Here is a 20,281-nt window from a genome sequence, read left to right on the forward strand (position 1 = left end):
GCCGGGTTATACGGAGCGAAAGGCAACCGAACCAGTAACCGATGTCGACGCGGAGACGTTGGTAGCATCCTCTGCCCTTTTCCGCTTGAGATACTCTGCCACACTGCCACCTCAACTGTGGTTGCGGTGCACGCGAGCTCTCCTTTTCAATCCTCGCACATGTTATCAGGCATGCGACACAGCTGGCGAAGCGAGCGGAGGCAAGCGCAACGACGAGGCAAGCGGTGTGACGTCATACCAACCGGCGGCGGCGGCGGCTCCGCGGTGAGGCGCGTGGTGTGACGTCATGCCAGATGGTGCGGCGAGCGCGCGCCGTCCGCCGCTGTGGCGGTTGCTAGGCAAAGGCTCAAGGTCGGTCTCTGTGCCTCCTCGCAGCACCGCCACAGCGAAATCGCAAGATCGTGGCCATTGTAGCTTTATCAGCAATAGCAGTTCGGCATTTCATTCTTACGGGGCCGTGATATGCAGGCCCGTTCAGTTTCATCCCCGCGTGTCATTCATTAATTCTTTCATTCACTTTTTTATACTATCAATTTTAAATTCGTTCACTGTCGTATGCGTGCTCTCGGTAACCTAACGGGAACTATACAGAGAAATCAACCTATTGGTCAAATGTTTAGGAGAAACCCCCAAGGTGGAGTTGATTTGTAACAAGGGAATAATTACTCACTGATATCCGCCCAAGAGCAGCCATGCGGCTACAAGGGAACGCTTTCTCAGAAACTTCGCAATTGTAGAAAAATTCGTCCTGAACCCCGGACAAGGTGCATGTTCGACACACTGCAACACTGGGCCCACGCAGCACAACTCTGTCATAATTCCTAATAAGCAGTTCATTCACACCTCCCCCACTCCTACCTGGCGCAGGCACCAAGCCCAAGGTGCGCGACCACTACCACGCACACCGGCTCTCGGTGTGGACGCAGCTGATTCCCAAGCTGCACCGCGCGGGCGGCGGCGACGTGCCTCGGGCGCACCACCTGCTCGAGGACTTCGACGACGCGGCCAGCTACGACGGCGTGGTGCGCGAGGTGCCCCCTCCGCCACCGCCCATGGCGCCCTCGCCCACGCCCGCGCTGCCGCACTCCACCGTCGATTCAAACTCGGGTGGAGGGCCGCTCACCACCAGCGGCGGGGCACGCGCCGGCAAAGGCGCCCAGGTGAGGACCGTGCAGCGCTCAGCTCGGATTTAGAAGACGGGGGGGAGTTCGTCACTCGATGCATCAAAGTAACCAGTAGCCGCCATCGATATCACCAACGAACAGAAAACGTTTACCTTGTTTATGAATCGTATTTCAGAATTTGGCTTTCTACGTACCGGCGGCCATAGAAGTGTTGCGAAATTGGAGGCCACGAAAAAAGGCTGAACTTTCTCCCTACCTAGAGGTTCGATATGTCATTGTCAGGTGCGGTATGAAAGTCTGAGAGGAAAGTGCTGAGCAGACCATTCAATTTTTAACCGCATGGTTATATTCGCAAAAAACTTAATGATTGCCGTGAGTTTCGTGTTGCCAAGACTTCGATCAGCATCTGTTCTTTCCATACATGCATGCACTATAGACGCAGCTACACAGCGGCCGAAACCTGACGATAAGCCTCTCCGTGCGCCTTTTTTTTACTGAGACACCGCCCGTGAAAAAGGCAACCATGAAATGCACCCACCCGTAAGCTTTCATTGCAGCATTCCAAAGTTGCTCACGGCACGATACCCCGTCCACAACGCGCAGGACGGCGGCCGAGGCGGTGTCACGACGCCAGGGGACCCCAGCCAGACGGAAGCGATGGCCATGCCGCAGGGCGGCTACTCGACCGCGCTAGGCGTCACCATCGCCGTGGGCTGCTCGCTGCTCATCCTCAATGTGCTCATATTCGCCGGCGTCTACTACCAGCGGGACAAGGCCGGCCGGGCCGCCGACAAATCCAAGAAGAGGCCGTTCGAGGTAGGGACAGTCCTGACAGCCTCTTTGCACGGCATAGAACTTTGTAATAAGGGAGTAATTACTCACTGACATCCGCCCAAGCGCAGCCATACGGCTACAAAGGAAAGCTAACAGCTTTCTCAGAAACTTCGCAGGTAAAGAAAAATTCGTCCTGGTCCGGGGTTCGAACACGGGACCAACGCTTCACCGGAGCAGTCTCTCTACCAAAAGAACTAACCGGGGCGGCAAGCTCATGGTAGGGCGAGAGCGAATTGATCAATAACTCAACGTGGGAACAGTGTTGGTCAAATGTTTAGGGGAATCCCCCAAGGTGGAGTAGATTTGTAATAAGGGAGCTATTACTCACTGGCATCCACCCAAGCGCAGCCATACGGCTACAAAGGAAAGCTATACCGCTTTCTCAGAAACTTCGCAGTTAAAGAAAAATGCTGCGCTTTGGTGGATGTCAATAAGTATTTACTCCCTTATCACAGATCTACTCCACCTTGGGGGATTGCCCTAAACATTTGACCGGCATAGAACTTTCTTACCACAGGGTTCTGCGCCAGTGTTATAGAAGAAAGCTCCAGGCGACCTGTTTTATATTTAGTTGGTAATGTTTTGTGGCAAATGCCTAACTTCAAGCCACCAGTAATAAATGGTCAATGGTTAACGATTCAGGTTTAGGTTAGTAAATGACCAGTGTGGTTATCGGTCATCTGGGACGCAAAAAAAATGATCGTTCATTTGCGCAAATGGTTAATAACACCGACCTTGTAGTCATTAAAGTAAAACAAAAGTGCTCAGTGAAGTCCGTTCTTTGGCGCTCGCAGCCTCCGCGGCTGGGTGACGAGCTGGGCCGGGGCTCACCGCCATCGCAGCCGGCCTCCATCCTGGCCGGCAGTGGCACGCTCAAGCGGCCCCCTCCGGCGTCACCCTGCGCCGGAGGGTGCGATCATCTAGACTACCAGAGCACGCCCGCCGTCGTCACCGGGTGTCTGGCCGTCGCGCCACCCAAGGTGCGTGCCACTGCCACCGTTATAGAGATAACGAAAAACTCGCAGTGTTTTGTATCTTTAGCTGTCGTGCGTGACGGCCGCATTTTCTGTGCTCCTGCAGCTTATGACAGAGCAAACTTGCGAAAACATCAAATGTAAGCCCCAGCTCACTTAGCCCGTACTTAATATTGACCTTTCCAGAAGTTTGCTTTGCCTCAAAGCGCAGTAGAGCAGAAAAAACGGCATTCGCGCACGCCAGCTAAAGATTTGGCCGGCTGTACATCTACTTTCTTATGGGAAACGCTTGAATGGAGTTGGAACGCAGCAGCGTCCTCCTTTTGACACTGTTGGCAGCTGTGTAACATTTAATGTAACTGTACTTACACATTTTTATGAAATATAGAAGGAGGTACCGCGTGAAATTCACTGCTCGTGATCTCCAAAAGCGGTAATTCTCTGCTGCCGTGCACGTGCAGAGAATGTTGGGTCTTAATCAGGCCCACACATTACGCACATACCACAGACGTACTCATCTGCCAAGCGCTATTAATGGATCAAGCGTTTTCGCTACTCGATGTGTGATTTGCGTTTTAGTACTACAGCACCAATCTTTCACTTGCAAGTGCAAATTGTCTTTCATTCCCATATAGTTGCTACGCAACCTCTCTCTCTCTCTCTCTCTCTCTCTCTCTCTCTCTCTCTCTCTCTCTCTCTCTCTCTCTCTCTCTCTCCTTTTTATTATTAGTTTAATATTAACGCATTATTAGTTAGTCTTGATGGTACTAGAGGTAACTATAAAATACAGGCAGGCATAAATCATGGTTGTTAATGGCTAAAGTGGGAACCCTTTTCCGGCTGCTTTGTACGCCCGTTAATTCATACTTCACCGCAAGCTTGTTTTATTGAGTTAGCTTCACCACATAAAGGATGTATGTGCAGCGGTGCACGCTTTACATGCAAACACAAAAACAAGTGGTCTTGAGCCAATTCGATAAAGTGCGGTAGAAAATCGAAGTTAGGGATTGAGACAGAAAAGATGATGTACAGAGATTAGCTCTGAGGACAATATATTAGGCATGCTGCAGGGTTATATTCGTAAAATGAGCTGATTTAAGAAAAATACAAGCTCATTTTGTGGGGATAAAATTCAGCTACTCTTGCAGGCGATCACTTAGGTGACCACAGGAGTATTATTCATTGCATTTGCGCCTAGTTATTAGCTGAGAAGGATAATAACCGCTTAAATCACCGAATATGCGTAGCAAACTTTGATTACAAACTTCTAGAGTATCGAAAGAATCCCTGATATGCCGGATTTCTGAACATGTAGCTTTATTCTGAAAGTTATTTTCATCGGTACGAAAGAAGCACCTATAATACACGGTAAAGCTCGTGGGCATAATGATAACGAGTGCGACTGGTCCGTCTTGGTCCTGTCGTAATGACGGCCAGTAAGCTCTCTCGATTAACAACGAGCTGTTCACGCTTCGAGCGCGCAATTTTCTAGTGCATTGCTCAAAGCGTGCTCAAAAATCACTCTAAATATAGGTGTCGTTACATAAATGGCTGTTGAGCATTGCTTGTGGCACCCCAGTAGATTCTAAGTGAATTGTTTTACGAACCTTGGGGAGTTAGAAAGTTAAATATTAGCAGTAACACGGTAATTACGCAACTAGAAAATAGCATATGATTCTATGCGCTCTGTGTGTGTGCGTACACATATATGCCTGGCGATTATAGAAGCAGTTCCCCATAACTGGAAGGTCCAGAACGGGCACACTGCAATGACGGAAAAGGAAATGCAACAAGTTAATTTTATGCTATAGTGCAAAAATGCTAGTGCTATACTGCACCAGAACTCGTTAGGTATTCGCTTAAACTTCTGTACAACATAAAACCCGCGGATACTAATGTCATTTGCCCTTTCACTCTTCATGGCCAGAAGTAAGGAAACAAGCACAATAACACTTAAGATTGCAGTCAAAAAGGGAGGAAATCTATGCGAGCCTCAGCTGCCATTCATGGCATTTTTCATGAGCTTTTACCGACTTCAAAGGATTTTCTTCTCTACTCGCGTTAAGTTAAAACTATCCATTATGTTCAGAACGCTGCATCCGCAAGCCGATGTCACATGAAGGCAGGCCGTTTGGCTTACAGCACACTAGACCGTTATTACCTTCCGACCCGTTGCTCCTTCCCATGGCACGCCATCAATATTGTTCTGGGGAAACGCAGCAAAATCTGGCACGCCAAGCATCCATCGAAATTCTCGTCGGTTTTTCCTGCCGTTGCTTGTGCGTTTTCGAACTGGACGGCTCTAGCCCTCATACCATCATCGACTCTTACGAAAGCAGAGAAAGGTTTCTTTTATACACGTGCATTTGAAGTCATGCGCAGCGCGCTACGCTTTTATTTAATGCGAGTCATCGACAAAAGTAAATAAATTAAAATGGTATGCGCCTAATCTTATTACGACGAGTGCTTCTCTAATTTCATGATAAACGAGAGGGTCAGAGCGTATTTCAAAACACAGCACGAAAGGAATACCGGCGACCATGGTCGGCAGCTAGCGAGCCTGAGCTGACCCTTCGACCCGTGTCGTCATTCGGAGAGAAGCGTGTTTAGTTATACTTGCTCGACTAATGCGCCGAGAGCAGAACTGTGTCTCGCCGTCTCATTATCGCCATTCCAGAGGGCTCGATTTGTCGTGGACGTTCTAGCGGGGGAACATCGGCCTTCTCTTTGTTTGGAACCGTTCCCAATTAAAGCGGGCGCATTGGAGACGGGCGAATTTGTCACTGCAGAGTGCATAGAGAATCGCGAGTACAAAGAGAAAATCTGTTGCATGGTGTTTTGTTTTTTTCTTTCTTTCGTTCTATATGACACAGCTTCTAGGCCTATCTCAGGCCATCTGTTGGATGTCTTTGAAGTAAAGCGCCAATGCTAATCTTTCTGGAGTGGACCTCCTTCATGTTTTATTCAAAACTAGGAATAGGTCGCCGACACAGCATCGACTAAGTGAACAAACGGCCTGAAAATGGAGCCGTACCGCTCGTTATTCTAGTCAAATTTGTTTTCTTTTTTTGCTTGTGCGCTTGATTACGCACCTTCCTTTGTTTTCTTGTTTCGTCGAAAATTGGTCGCAACATTATTGTTAATGAACTGCCTCTAAGACCAGCATCAATTAGAATGTGAAAGCTGCCATTATGCCTTTCCTGCTTTTTAAATAGGAAGCTAGCTTCGCCTTACTTGATTTTATTTGTACTAAAAATGCAAAATAAAGATTGATTGATTGATTGATTGATTGATTGATTGATTGATTGATTGATTGATTGATTGATTGATTGATTGATTGATTGATTGATTGATTGATTGATTGATTGATTGATTGATTGATTGATTGATTGATTGATTGATTGATTGATTGATTGATTGATTGATTGATTGATTGATTGATTGATTGATTGATTGATTGATTGATTGATTGATTGATTGATACCATTACTGTGTAGTTTACCTTATCGCTCAAACAGTGCTCTATGGGAGCTAAACGCGGCTTTCATTGGCTTGAACCTGAAGTCGAGATTCTTTTTCACGTTGTGAAAGCTGCGTTTGTAGCGCACGTAACATATCACTTAAAATATGTGGTTCCCACTTATCTCAATAGACACCAATAAATGCTTTAAATTCCCCTCCTGCAGTGGTATTCGTCTCTGGAGCATAAGTTTAAGGATTACATCGCCGCCATTGCGGCCGTATTATGATGGATGCGAAAACGCCCGTGTACAAGGCTTTCGGTTTGCGTTAACAAATCCCAGGTGGTCGAAGCCCCCGTCTATGCTGTTTTCCTATGGCAGCTGCGTTGCTTTTTCAAGCAGAAGCCTATTTCCCCAATAAAACAAATCTTTGAAAATACATCTCTCGCATTCTCAAAGTAGCACCTTCCTCGCGCTTTTCTTCTTTTTAACTCTTCCCTTCCGACGACTGAAAACATACTATATCTCATTATTTCATTTGTTTTGGGTTTTCTTTCATTTTATATTTTTATATAGACAACAAGCAAAAAGTCGGTCTGAGAGCTTTGACAAGTTGTTGTCCCCATACAGTCCCACTAGAAGCAGCAGCTAACTCAAACCACTGACGCGTGCCAGCTTTGTGCAATTTTCACATCGAAAAAAGAAGAGTTTGGTTCCTTTTTCACGAGATTTATGGCTCATGACAGATCAAATCAGTAAGACGCACACAGGCAGTGCGAAATTCCAGCTATGTGGTGCATAATGACGTTATAGTTTTACTGAATTCAGGTCGGCAGTAGTGATCCCGTGACATGTATATTCATTCAGTAAACAGGGCCGAGCATAGCGCAGCATTTTGTCTGCGAGAACGCTCTCGTTGTATCGGAGGAGTCATTTGGAGACACTGCCTATGTCTCAAAGAGATGTTTCTGTTTGCGCTCAGGATAGAGTTATCTGCGTGAAAACTTCAATTTGGTCATTTTCAGTCCTTTTAGCAAGCTTGGGTAGCCAAAGTAACTGAAAAGTAAACAGTCCACGCTCATGATTGTCATTTTATTTTTCTCATATTTGATTTGCAATTTTTACCCGAACCGAATATATATATCAATCAGGTGAAAAAAAAAAATCCTGGTGCCTAGCTTGTCTGGTTTACTTGATCGCGCAAGAGCGGGTGTTTTTAAAACAAGCACTTGAATAAACAGGAAAAATTTTATATTTTTCATGTTTCTCGTTTTCGCATGAAAAAAAAAACGGCTAGCCTCTGCAGTTTCTCCTCAATCAAGAACACGGACCTGCACAAGTAGATGCCTGCAAGCTTGGCCACATGCAGCACGTGAACAAATGTGTCGCCGAAGACAGGATGGGAAAAGCCTGGTAATGCTAAAACAATGCTTGCGTCACGTGGTGTTCGCGCAGGTGCCTCCGAAGCCGAACAGCCTCCTCCCGTCGGACCACCCGGAAGCCCAGCCCTTGCTCCCGCTGTCGGCGTCCGCGCGGGTCCTATCGCCCGGCGCGCACGCCACGCTCCTTAGGCATCACCAGCAGCAGCAGCAACAGCAACAGCAGCAGCAGACGCAGCAAGTCACAAGCCACAACACTCAGGAGCTGTGCGTGTGAGTACGTAGCCACACCTTCCATTCCATCGTCTTCCTTCACCGTTGCCTGCCTCTCCGCCCTCTGTCTGCACTCTCACCTCACGGGGTCGTAGTACCGTGTCTGTGCGCTTCGCTGAAGCTGTGTGGAAAGGAAACAAGGCTGTCGTAAATCTTTCTCCAGTTAATAGTTTAGTTCTTGGGGTATACTGAAAAGGCCAGAGCGTTGTTGAAACCAAATTCTTCAGCAATGATGTCAGCCGCAGAGCTTTCTCTGACGCTTCACGAAGATGCCATGCCTCAGGCTGGCAGGAATGATACGTTGTTCAGAAAGATTGGGCAGCTTCGCGAGCCGGTTTCGCACCCAGCGCGATAAGGCAGTCTTAAGTACAATTGCCTGGCATTATTAATAGCAACGCACCTCAATTGCAGACGGCTTCACAAGATCATACCTGGCATATTGGTATCTTGAGATCAGCACTAGCTTCCCTCGAAGTTTCCCTGTCTTGGTGGAAAGGACCTTAAAATGTACTTTGCAGTTCTTTAGTGTTGATTTCATATTTTAACCACCAGAGAAACTATAGTACAGGGACAAAATTAAACGCGATGTGTGGTTCTGAACTGACTAAAGTGTTTATAGGAGATTCACGAACAGGATCCAAAATTCAGCAGGAGTGTCCTAAATTAGAATGACCTAAGGTCTTGCCCAGTAGAAGATATAGCGATAAGTTCTCTCAGAAAGTCTTAACACATGTATCAAAGTGCGCGATCGGCTATGTTTACGATATAGTGAATGTGCATCTAGCGAGATAGATCACTAGTTATACAAGCCCTGACGTATATACACAATGTTACATGTTCAAGTAATGGTTCCTCGCTGCAGTAGTTAAAGTTTTAAGTTCAAGAAGCATAGCTTCGACCGCTGATTATTTTAATATTTATATCCGGGCGCAGATACCATACCACGCGCTTCGCCGATTAGATATTTTGTTGCCGCAGTTTTGAAGTGCCAGTGTTAAACGGAATAACTCAATAAATTACTGGGTTGTTTGCTGAGATTTCACAAGCATTTACTGTTAATGAAAAAAAAAACGAAATCCGGAAAATAGCCCCTATGCCACGCTAAAAACAACCTCAAGAGGAGAAGACTCGTGTACGTTGGCTGTTGCGAAACGCTTTTCGTTAAAAAGCAGGTTCTCCACCCGTGAAGGAAAGTTCGCGCAGTATTTATTTTTTTTTAGTGTCAGGCGAAATATCTGGCAGGCAACAATCTTACAAGTTATGAAATAAAATCCCAAATTGCGCAGACAGTGTTTAACGCTTTATTCACCTAGAACAAAAACGTTGTTAGTAAGAGCAACAAGTTCTGTCTCATGCTAATGCTCATCTATGCGAATGAGGTGGAAGGAATTGCTTTCAAGAAAGCTCATCATATTTGAATAAAGATATGCTTGAAACACCTCGTGGGAGTACTAGTTAATGATATATGCCTACAGCTATGGAATGCGTTGACTACATTGGTTCCACGTTAGCCACCAATTCAGTCCTGGCTAACTCGCCGTTAGTTAGTGACAGCGAGCAAATTTGCGAAGTATATTGAAACAGCTTCTTATGAGTGATACGAAACTTCAATTCAATAGCAACCTCTTTGGGAGAGGACAAAAGTCTAAGGTTTTTATGAAATATAAGATGGCAACAAATTGTATGAAACTGGTATAATTTATACCAAAAAAAATCACAGCGCCAAAGTGTGAATTATAAATGGCAGGCGTTAGGCCAAAGGACTCGGAAAATACGACGTTAAAAACGTTGCTTCAGTAAAACGTCGAGTTGAGCGAGTTGGTACATCTTGAGAAAAAAACAGCGCAGGAACAGGGACACAAGAAAAGAAGACGACGGGACAGGCGCTGACTTGCAACTTAAGGTTTATTGCACGGAACACAAAAAATACTCTACAAACTCTCTACAAATACTCTCTAGTCAGCGCCTGTCCCGTCGTCTTCTTTTCTTGTGTCCCTGTTCCTGCGCTGTTTTTTTCTCTAAAAACGTTGCAGAGTTCAGAACGAGCCCCTGTGACACTATTACAATGTTTCAGAGGCAAGCTATAATATGGCATATGAGGATTAAACGTTCCAAAGTGACACGAAGGGACATCGCAGTGGAGAGCTCCGCATAAATTTCGACAACCTGGCAATTTTTTAACATGTACTTATATCGCACATCACACGGGCGTCTTGCGCTTCGTCTCTACCTAAACGCGGCCGCAGCGACCGGATTAAACCTGCGTCTTCGGGCTAAGCCGCCGAGCAGAGGCAAAGCTACGTCGCTCGATCTCTAGTTGTTTGTTTTATAACCGCCAGTAATATTCCAAATTTTATGCCATAATTACTTGTTGAACGTGAACTAAGAACGTAATCCGTCGTGTAGCGCGCATCCCCGCTGACATTTCGCGGCTTTGTTAAAGAGAAAATTCTCTTACCCACCTTTCATTATCGAAAGATTGAACGCGACACACTAATTTTGTAGCCTGCCAGTTGTGAGAGTGATATGAATGAATGTCAGGGGTGTTTTAACTGTCACCTTAAAGTTAGGGTACAACGCTTGCTCTCCCTTAGAATGTTGACGTAGGCTCATTCCGTATTTAAAGGGGAACTATGTCTTAAGTGACTAATCCTCGTTGTCGCCACTAACGGTATTCGTTTATGCGCCTATTTCAAAGCACACAGATTGCGCCTCGACAAAACGTTCTCTCTCGGGGTTACGCTTCGTCGCATTGTTACAATCTGTTCCCTAAGGAGTCCTACCACAAGAGATCAGTTCGAAAAGCAAACATATATTGACGAAAAAAAATTGCATCCTTATGCATCTCTCAGGCTTCGTGTATTGACTGCTCAGCTCGGATAGGGGCGAAAAGATTGCAGCCTCTCTCATTGGTATGCCGGGCAACAGCCCGATAGACTCCAAGAAAAGAAAACAAAAACAAAGCGTTCAGAGAGAGTGAAGCACGTCCCTCAGCCAAGAGAAGAAGGTGGGAAAGACAGGGCCCCACGAAAGACACCGCTTGAAGCAGGAGCGCAACCAAGCAGATCACAAACACCGATGCCCCTTAATCCTCACGGCAAACTGGAACTTCGTCCCCCTGACCACGCCGCCCCTCTAGCCCATCGTCACTTATTTTCCATCTTTTTTTTTTCTCTAGTCTCGCCGGCATTATCGGCTCTCCCTTTGTCCGCGCACAACAACGTCAGTGCCGCCAAAGCCGCATTCGTGCGCTCGTCCCGCCGTCGACGCCTCATTTCGTCAGAAGCAGCCGCGCTTCGTTACACCCATTCCACTCAGCGCCGGGAATTCTGCACTCCATCAGAACCGTCCTGGGCGCCTGGCGGACGCAACCACGGTCGATGAGAGCGCGTGAAAAATATATACTGCGCCGCTGCCCATAAGCAGCAGCAGCAGCAGCGAGAGCAGCGGCGACGACGGAGGCGCGCGAAAGAGGCGGCCTGGCAGGTCACATTTTTCTCTTGCGCCGCCGCTTCCCTCTATCTCCTCGTATTCTTTTCTTTCTTTCCTTTCTCTTCGTTCCCTCCTTCGCGCTTCTGGTCGTTAATGTAGCGGCGTCGGACCGTTATACCCAGGTGATCGATGAACGCTTTTCCTCATTCTACAGGCTGCAAGTCCGCGCCGAAAGTTCACAAAAATCAAAGGCGCGCCACCCATTATATTCTTTTTCTTTTTTTGTTCTTTATTATCATCGCGCCCCCGCATACGGCGAGCGCGCTTGCGTGGACATGCAGTCCCTCTCTCGCTGGAAAAGAAGAAATAAGGGGAAAAAATGAGAAGCGAGGGCATTTATAAATTTAAAGCGCGGTTATCTCTCTGCCCGAGATTTATACGCGACCAGCCGCCCAGTTTTATTCTCTTTATGCGCACGCTGTGCTCTCGAGCGCTTGGTTAGCGTCGTCTTCGTCCCTGGATGCGTCAAGACTCTTTTTTTTTTCCTACAAAATTGATGCCATTACAGACGACGTGACAGCGGAGGGGCTCAAAACCGCGTAACGTTATCCGCGCGTCATCTCGGCTTGCGGCCCGGCAGTTCTGACGTACGGTGTGTAAGTTCCAATTTGTCTTGCGTGTCTGTCGGTCTGTCGGTGACATCTGTTCAACTTTGCTTACTGTGAGCTATTCCGAAGCCGTTGTTTTGACGCTACCATAGTATAACATGGCCTGTCCATGTGTTTTACTTCAGAATTATATGCAAGAAGCGACCTTGAATGGACATTGACGACAAGTTGAATTGGACCTGCATCGATGAATTACCGCGGTATAATGACAAAAATGTTAGTTCCAGAGAAAACAGAGTTTTTATGATCTAGAAACGGCAAAAAAAAATGAAATGCAGGTGTACACATCACGAGCGAGTCGATTTCGAAGGTAAACTGCTGTGCAAGGACACTTTTTTTTTTTCGCTGATCTCAGAGGCTGTACTATGTCCTCATTAACTTAAAAACGGCGATCACAGAGTCCTTTCTGATGTAGACGTCACCAATTTGAATAAAGTGATAGGAAAATTCTTAAACGTAATTGCCGCAGCAACGAATTTATCTTTTGCTGCCGGGAAAACGTCTGCATACAAGAAAGATCCACAGAATTGATTTTTACTGCTAACAAAAATTGGATGTACTGGTCCTTAGTGTCCCTTTAAACAACTTTTTGAAATCAAACCGACGTTTTCAAGCGTCGCTGGCATTCGTAAAGAAAAATAAAGAAGAATAAAAGAATCGTCAGAAAGTCCGCCATTCTATATAAATCACAAGGACAAAAGTATCTACGAGGATCATAAAGTTCGCGGATTCGATCTCGTCTGCTGCAGTGATATTTTGTTGCAGGTGAAATGCAAAATATCTCCTGTGCAATGAGGTGTCGTGCGTGTTTAAGAACTCACGGGATCAGAAAATAATGCCGAGTGCCCTTTTACGACGTTCCTCACCGTCAAGGTGCCTTTGCGAGGGTTTACATGTGGAGGCTTGGCATTTTGAATGCATTTATATCCTTCTACTGAATGCAGTATTCAGGGATAATAAATATGGCTAGAGGCAGCAAAGAAAACCCGATGATCCGTCTATTTAGAGCACTACAGAGTAGCTTGACGGTGTTGGGTAGATTACACACTGCACTGATTCCCCTCTTCCACCTACCAACTCATTGCTCCCCCCCCCCGCCCCCCCCCCCCTCCCCTCTATTCACGTAGTGTAAATTATAGAAAGCAAGATGCATGTGTTCCCGTCCCAACTCCATTATTTCTACAATCAAATACTGTCTCTGTCGTTTATCTTTTTATTTCGCTGCCATTTGCTATAATTTATTTACATTTTGTAGCTTTAGGTTAGATGCACGAGCTTTCTTAATTGTCAAGAGCATCAAAATGCACGTGATTACAAGCGCTGAAGAGTGCATAAGAGTGGCTTCAGTGATTGCCAGGTCACAGGTAAATTCTTTCCCCAGTCACTTGGGTGACGTGCCACCGATTCAATTCTGTGACGTGCAGTTGCAGGCAACCACTTGAATGGCGCTTAATAAACACTGACTTTATTGCTATCGTCCTTTCCGTCCATGTAGTCATTCCCTCTCACCTGTCATCATCGTCATCATCATCAATGCATCTCTACCGTCACCACCGCAACTGTATTGCTATTGTACGACAACGCCTCAGGAAGGAGTGACCAAACCTACAAAAAAAAAGGGTGATGTGTTTTCTGAGGGTGATAACTGACACTGCAGCGCCTCGTTTAAACAGTATTTGGACTGCCCGTTCCTTATAAGAATTAACTATTTCAATCGCAAAAAAATACCAAAATAATAGAAACGAGAATGTTCTCATGTTAACACCCACGGGCGCCTGCATGTATACATGTGTTTATCAGTTGGGTGAGCATGAGTGTAACATATGTGTGCGTGCATGAATGTGTGTGACCGTGTTTGTGCTCCGTATATATGCAGGCATGAAAAGTGTAAAGGCTGGAGAAAATAATAGGAGATAACCGTTGAAACTAAACGCCTTGTTTAGACAGTACTGGCGTTTCGCAATCCGGGCTCGATATTAAATTACTTTGGCATAACTGATACGAAAGACAGACAACATTCTCCCGGCAAATCTGCTCTCTTTGAATTCATCAAACCGGCATAGGATTTAACGTTTTTGTAGTTGGAAATGGAGTGCATGCCGGTCTTCCACTCTTGTATTAGTCACTGTGAATGAAACCCGATGTCTTTTGTTTATTTCCTGTACAAGTAGGCCGGTTGCCGTTTCAGAGCCAAATGTATTTTAACATCCTTTTTTGTTCCTGTTTTTCCCGGACAAGAGAACTTGGTCAGCGGTGCAAAAGACCTTGTGCCTGTCCGTACGGGGTTTGTTGATAAAATGCCGAACCGGAAAGAACACATTTGATTTAATCTCAGCTTAAATCAATCCATCACTAGCAGGCCAGACGGGAGCTTGTGCTCTGCACCACTTTGCTAGTCGCATCTCGAATACTTGAAACACGGCAGTGCTGAAATCGAAGCACCTGCAGCCCGTCATCCATCAAACGTGAGATCTGGGAATCGCGTGGGCGGGCGCAGTGTGATTGACAACTCGCCCCGCATCATCACTTATCTCCTTCTCCCTTCTTCCTCTTCCCCTCCTTTCGCTGCGGCCACGGACAGTAGCTTCCGGGACCGGAGGGAAGAGACAACAGTCTAGCATCGGTGGTGGTGGCGCGGTGACCTTCCGGGCGCGGACTTTGGCGAGGAGCTGCCGCACTGGGGACGAGCGGCGCTGGAGAAACAATAAGGACTGTACGCGCCGACATCTCCCCCCTTCGTCTCTTCCCCGCCCCTCCGATCACGACGGGGCTGGTCAAGAGGGCGCCTCGAGCGGCGACGGAACAGGACTCACGCCCCGCACCTTTTCCTCCTCCCTTCCTTCGGAGAGACAAAGGACTCCCTCTCTCCAGGTCGAAGAAAGAGAGAGAGTGACAACAAAGGCAGGAGCGACCGACTTTCTGCCCACAAGGCTTCCTTTCGTCGAGACGCCCGCCGCGGACACATCAGGCCGCGTTTGTTTCCTATGCCACCGCTCTTCTGCTTGTGGTGTTAGTGGCGGTGGTGAAGGTGGTAGCGATGATGGCGGCGGGACGTATTGTGCGTGATTCCCGCTGGGCGTGCGTGCTTCGTTTCGGTTGTACCGGCTTCTTCGAGTGTTTGTGTGAATGTGGCGTGTGCGATCTTGAACGTGGTCTCTCCGAGGCTTGTGGTCGTTGCTGGTCCGGTGATAGACTTTTCGACGACTGTGTGCCGGCTAACGTTTTTGGCGGTTATCCACTTCGACATAGTAACCATGTGTTTCCTCTTTTTTCGAGACGAAACACGCATGTGTGGCTGCTGTACAGAAATTGAAGTCCCTGTGGACGCTGCATTTTTTTTCTTTCTTTCTTTATTCGTCTTCCTGGTGGACGCAGGCCACGTTCTAAGTAGCGTCAGCCGTTGACGGAAGGGGCAGGGTGACAAGAGCGGTTAGATAACCTTCCTCGCTACAGACACCTCGCGGCGAAATGCAGCTGAGAGCGCCGTTCTTGCAAAGTATAACGATAGTTTCCTTACCTGCGCGATACGGTGCTTTCTGACATCAAGCACGCACTCACGAAACTACAGAAAGAGCTCGCGCGAGGAACACTTTGCGTAGGTCATTCATGGACTTGGGTGATACGAGAAAAATAGGCTTCGTCCCCTTTTTCATCATCACTTTTGTTATCTACGGCTCGGTGACCCTTCCACACTCCGAAGTCTTTGAGCGCCACACCGCGGGGTGTTTGCACAGTGTAAGAAATTTCTGACGATTTTCGAGCGATTAAAAGTACCAGATACTCGGACTGGATACTTAAGTTTTCAGCTGAGCAATTCATGCGTTAATATGCAGACAGCTTCAGAGCTGTCGTCTCGTGAGACGTTACGAGCGTATGTCTCTTGAACCAGGATGGATCTCACACACCTTTTGCATCTATCTTTATCTGTCAATCCTGACTGAACAATGCGACCTGAACCACTGAACGAGAAGCCCGTGCTCAAGCGATGCAAGCCACACGGTTTGAGCGATTCGAAAGGATATGTTTGGCGCAAAACCTTGTTTCTCGATAGCATAGTTGGCGAGTTGCATTTTTCTATAACATCGCAAACCTCTTTCTACGGCTGTTGTGCCCAACCAAATTGCAAATACTTCCCTATCTGTGTTTCAATCATTTTTTTTTATTTTTGCGACATTCATTAACGCAGAAAATAATGTGTACAGTTATTTTTCAAATTCTGACTACACCAGTGCATCCTAATATGGGGAGCATTATTTTGTTCCCATACTAAGCAGTACCAGTTGGCGGGCAGTTGTTAATTTACGATCGCTTGAGAGATTCTTTACCTCAATGATAGTTACCAAAGGTATGTTTGCTAGTTTTGTCTCGACCTGCCCTACGCAGGTATTACAGGAAACTACCTAAAATTCTTTCTACAAACCTAATAGGACGTTGGGAGAAATGCAGCGATTTTAAATTATCCTGATTTGTTCTTGCTCATCTGCGTGGAGTAACGTAAAGACATCAATAAAACATCCTTTCTCGAACAGTGTGGTCTTCTCATATTTCTGTCACGTTCTCATTCTTCAATGCAAGCGTTCTTGTCCCTGTTCATGCTCCGCAAGCGTACTGCTTGTTTGTGTGAAATATTCGTTAAAGGTATCACTCGAGAGAATATAAACCCCGAATGGCTGAGGACGAAGAGGTTCATCAGCGTCACATGTAATTAGAGGAACCGCAAAATCTTCGCTCTGCATTTGTTGCAGGAAAGGAATTTCTTGCCTCAGATATGCGCTTTCTCACACCATGAGATATATTGTAATTTGTTGGCGAACACGTACGCAACTTATTAATACTTTTCTACACACTACGCTATCTTCATTAGGTTGCCCATCACGGAACACTAACAGTCGATCGCATTTAGCAAGCAAGCCACGGTTTAGGGTACATAAACTGTCATGTGCTGTTATAGCTTCATTTTCTACTGATTTTATTCAGTCATCTAATAATAATTCCCTGTTGAAATAAATCCGGCAAAAAACAAATTACATCTAATTCCATCTGAAGTTTTAAAGCACACGTAAACATCCCTCGCACTTTAGATGCCGCGACACTTTTCTTTCCTGTCGCTCGACTATATTAGACTAACGAGGACAAGATTTATTCAACCTTAGATCCAATAAACGCTATTGTAATGCCAAGTGACGGGGCAATGTTTGTTATCTTCCGAGACGTCAGGGCAAGGAGTCGTCACAGGGGGTATTTCAAATAACACTTGGCTAAAATTTCGCAATCGTTGTCAATGGTGTTCAGTCAAACAAGGAGGACACGCAAAAACAGCGCTATGGAATGCAGCCTAGATTCTTTCATCCACGTGTCTTCCTCGGTTTCTCTATATCCGCCAAATCCGGAAACGCTATTTGCTCCTTGCGGCTTGAATCGAAAAAAATATCAACCATGACACTGGTGAAAGCTTGACGACCTTGAGCTTATCGCCAGTGGCTTTCTGCATGGGCCTCGTTCACCTTGGTTTGTTCTTCACAAGATCAATGCTACTGAATATTCTAACAGGTAACACCTTCATTCTTTTCTCATTATCCAGACTTCTCGCTGTGAATACGGACCAACGCATTTATTTCCTTCTCTGTGCATTTGCAATATTTTTTGCTGTGACGCAAAAGTGACGAGTTCGAAGGTTACGAGGCCATTTACAGCCCGAAGCAATGTTCTGCACTGTTCAACACTTTGCTGTGATTGCACTAGCTCATCAAACGGTGTCTTCAGCAGCTGTGTTTGCTTCACGCCACGATAACCAAACATAATGAAAAAGCCATCCATGGTACCATCTTGCCATGGTGTGGGCTTCCGTGCTGCCCCTAGGCAGCACAAAGTGGCAATCTGACTCAAAGAGAAGCCAAGGGCTGAGTACACCCGTCATTATGTAGGATACAACTCAAGAAAGGAGTGGCTTTTCTCTGTCAAAGAACCCCCTTCCAGTCAATGGTGTCGGTGATAGCGGACTATCATCGAACTATCAGGGAGGGAACTGTCCCCCTTTCATCTGCCACTCCCTGCATTGCCACGCTAGCAGCGTAATGAGAATCAGCCGACGCCATTGGCTGGAAAGGGGTCCTTTGTCGACATATAGTTTCTTACTATTACCTAGAGGGAAAGCTGGCGGCGCTGCACTTCAGCCACCATGGACGCCCAAAGCATCATGGGGCGGTGAGCTACTTGTTGCGGCACAGTCGTAATTTTTCAGAAACATGGAGTGGCACTACTAAGACGTTTCATTCCGAAAACTCTGTTCTTGTGCGCGCAGACGACTTTCCCGCGAACGCAGTGGGCAAAACCCATAGTAGTGAAAACGCTACGACATACGACGCCAATAAAAGGTTTCACTTTTCCGAAATGCCGTTAAAAAATCTCTTATAGTATTTAAGCAACAACATCTTTTTTGAAAACATATTTACTTTTAAAAGTGCGCCTGTTAATTACGAAATATCAGTTTTTATAGTGTTCACTACTTGGCCAATAGGAGAGCGAGTCGTCTCTTATTTTGGGCAAACTTTGCACTTAAATGCTTTTCTGCTCGTTTGTTGCAATCATCAGACAATATATTGAATGTTAGGACATTCGTGTTTATCAAACAGCTTTATTTTTCTATTATTTTTTGGCCAAAAGTTGCAGTTCCGCAACAAGTAGCTTACCGCCCCATGATGCTTTGAGCGCCCATGGTGGCTGAAGTGGTCTCGAGGGGTCGCCATGCAAACTCCCATAGACGGGCTGCCAGCTTTCCCTCTAGGTAATAGTAAGAAACTCTATGTTTGTCGAGGAAGAGACGCTTCGTTCTTGAGTTTTATCCGACTATAGTAATATCGCAGCGGCGGCCATGAACACGTACGAACAAGAACATGCTATGTTCTCCCGTCTGCTCGCATAACGTCACCGTGACAGCCGTCTGTTCTTTTCAAAACCATGAAGTGCTGACGCTGGCTAAGTTCCTTGATCATTCTCTTGAAATTGCGAGCCTGTGTCAGAGAACGATCACGCAAGTGAAGCACGCAGAAATGGAATAATTCAAAATAACCTTCTTGCCCCTGTAATGCTGTCATACTCTTTCTTTTTTTGAACATCTGAAAGCTATCAGAAGCTGTCTCAGCTCAGTGGCTGGAATGCAAGCTGAAATAGCGATACGGCGACCGCTGTCATCGCCAGCGGACAAATCGACCACGATTTTAATTACCTCGCTGAGGAGCCGAATGACAGGAAGCAATAATATATGTTAGCGTTTCATGGTTCCGCCTTTGGCTCCTATACCAAAAATTCCGATTTGAAAAAAAGTTATTCCTCTCAACTGTTTCTATTTGTGCTATTACTTTATTTTTGCGCATGTCGTGCGCAGGCGTTTGGTTTTGACTCCGAAGTTTTCTAACTTCAATCATCCGAAAATCTGCTTTAATGTAGAAACGTGTACATCCTCCATGACGTCTAGAATGAATTGCAAAACTATATAGATACGGAGGCGATGTAATTACTAGTTCTTTGTTATCTTTTCATCTGCCAAAAGCTAGACAGAAGGAGAGCTATTGCTTAAATTTTGCAAGTCCCGCAATCGTGATAACACTCCGTCATCTGCATTTATCTATCATCTCAAAAGCCAGGCTTTCTTTTTCTCAAAGACATGTTGTGACGGGTGCTATGGTGACATCTTCACGCCTCTGAAAAGTGCAAGAACGGGCTATTTCGCAAAGTTTATATTGCCTTTTCAGATGACAGACATTTCGTTTTCTTAGCAGTGCCTGCGTCATAATTCTGTGCACGGATACCTGCAGTATAATTTTAAAGGACATAGCTCACAAATAATGCCTCACAAAATAAATTAATAAAATGTGAAAATAAATTAGCTGAATTTGTGAAGATGCGATCACCTTGTATTGTGAGTGCGTCTTTTCTTTACCGCGTCACGCGCTTTAATTGCAACTGTCATATGGTAACTCCGATTTTCTGACATTTTATTTTATCAAGAATGAATTCACAAAATATAGTTCTTGCGCTAGGACCAGCAAAATAGAAAAAGGTAATAGGTCATAAATAATAAATTAGGAAACAAAGTCAATATACATCAGAATATAAAAATAAAAGGACAAAGGCGTA

The 20,281-nt window shown here is 45.9% G+C and overlaps 1 protein-coding gene across 6 annotated transcripts in view; it reads left to right on the top strand.

The window, feature by feature from the left end:
* The window catches only part of LOC149342205 (neuroligin-4, Y-linked-like), a 346,207-nt gene extending 330,843 nt beyond the window's left edge, over window positions 1-15,364 (top strand). For 4 of the 6 annotated variants that reach the window (XM_089544492.1, XM_089544493.1, XM_089544496.1 and 1 more), the window contains 5 exons: window positions 868-1,160; window positions 1,728-1,940; window positions 2,753-2,938; window positions 7,849-8,045; window positions 14,727-15,364. In XM_089544492.1, coding sequence (XP_089400618.1) covers window positions 868-1,160; window positions 1,728-1,940; window positions 2,753-2,938; window positions 7,849-8,045; window positions 14,727-14,763 — 926 coding nt within the window. In that variant the 3' untranslated portion in view covers window positions 14,764-15,364. Of the gene's footprint in view, window positions 1-867; window positions 1,161-1,727; window positions 1,941-2,752; window positions 2,939-7,848; window positions 8,050-14,726 lie in introns of all 6 variants that reach the window. The other 2 variants (XM_089544495.1, XM_089544494.1) reach the window with 2 other exon arrangements.
* Window positions 15,365-20,281: the final 4,917 nt, after the last annotated feature.

This window comes from Amblyomma mixtum, chromosome 5 (genome assembly GCF_055824585.1).
Source record: "Amblyomma mixtum isolate Tamu chromosome 5, ASM5582458v1, whole genome shotgun sequence".
Lineage (NCBI taxonomy): Eukaryota > Metazoa > Arthropoda > Arachnida > Ixodida > Ixodidae > Amblyomma > Amblyomma mixtum.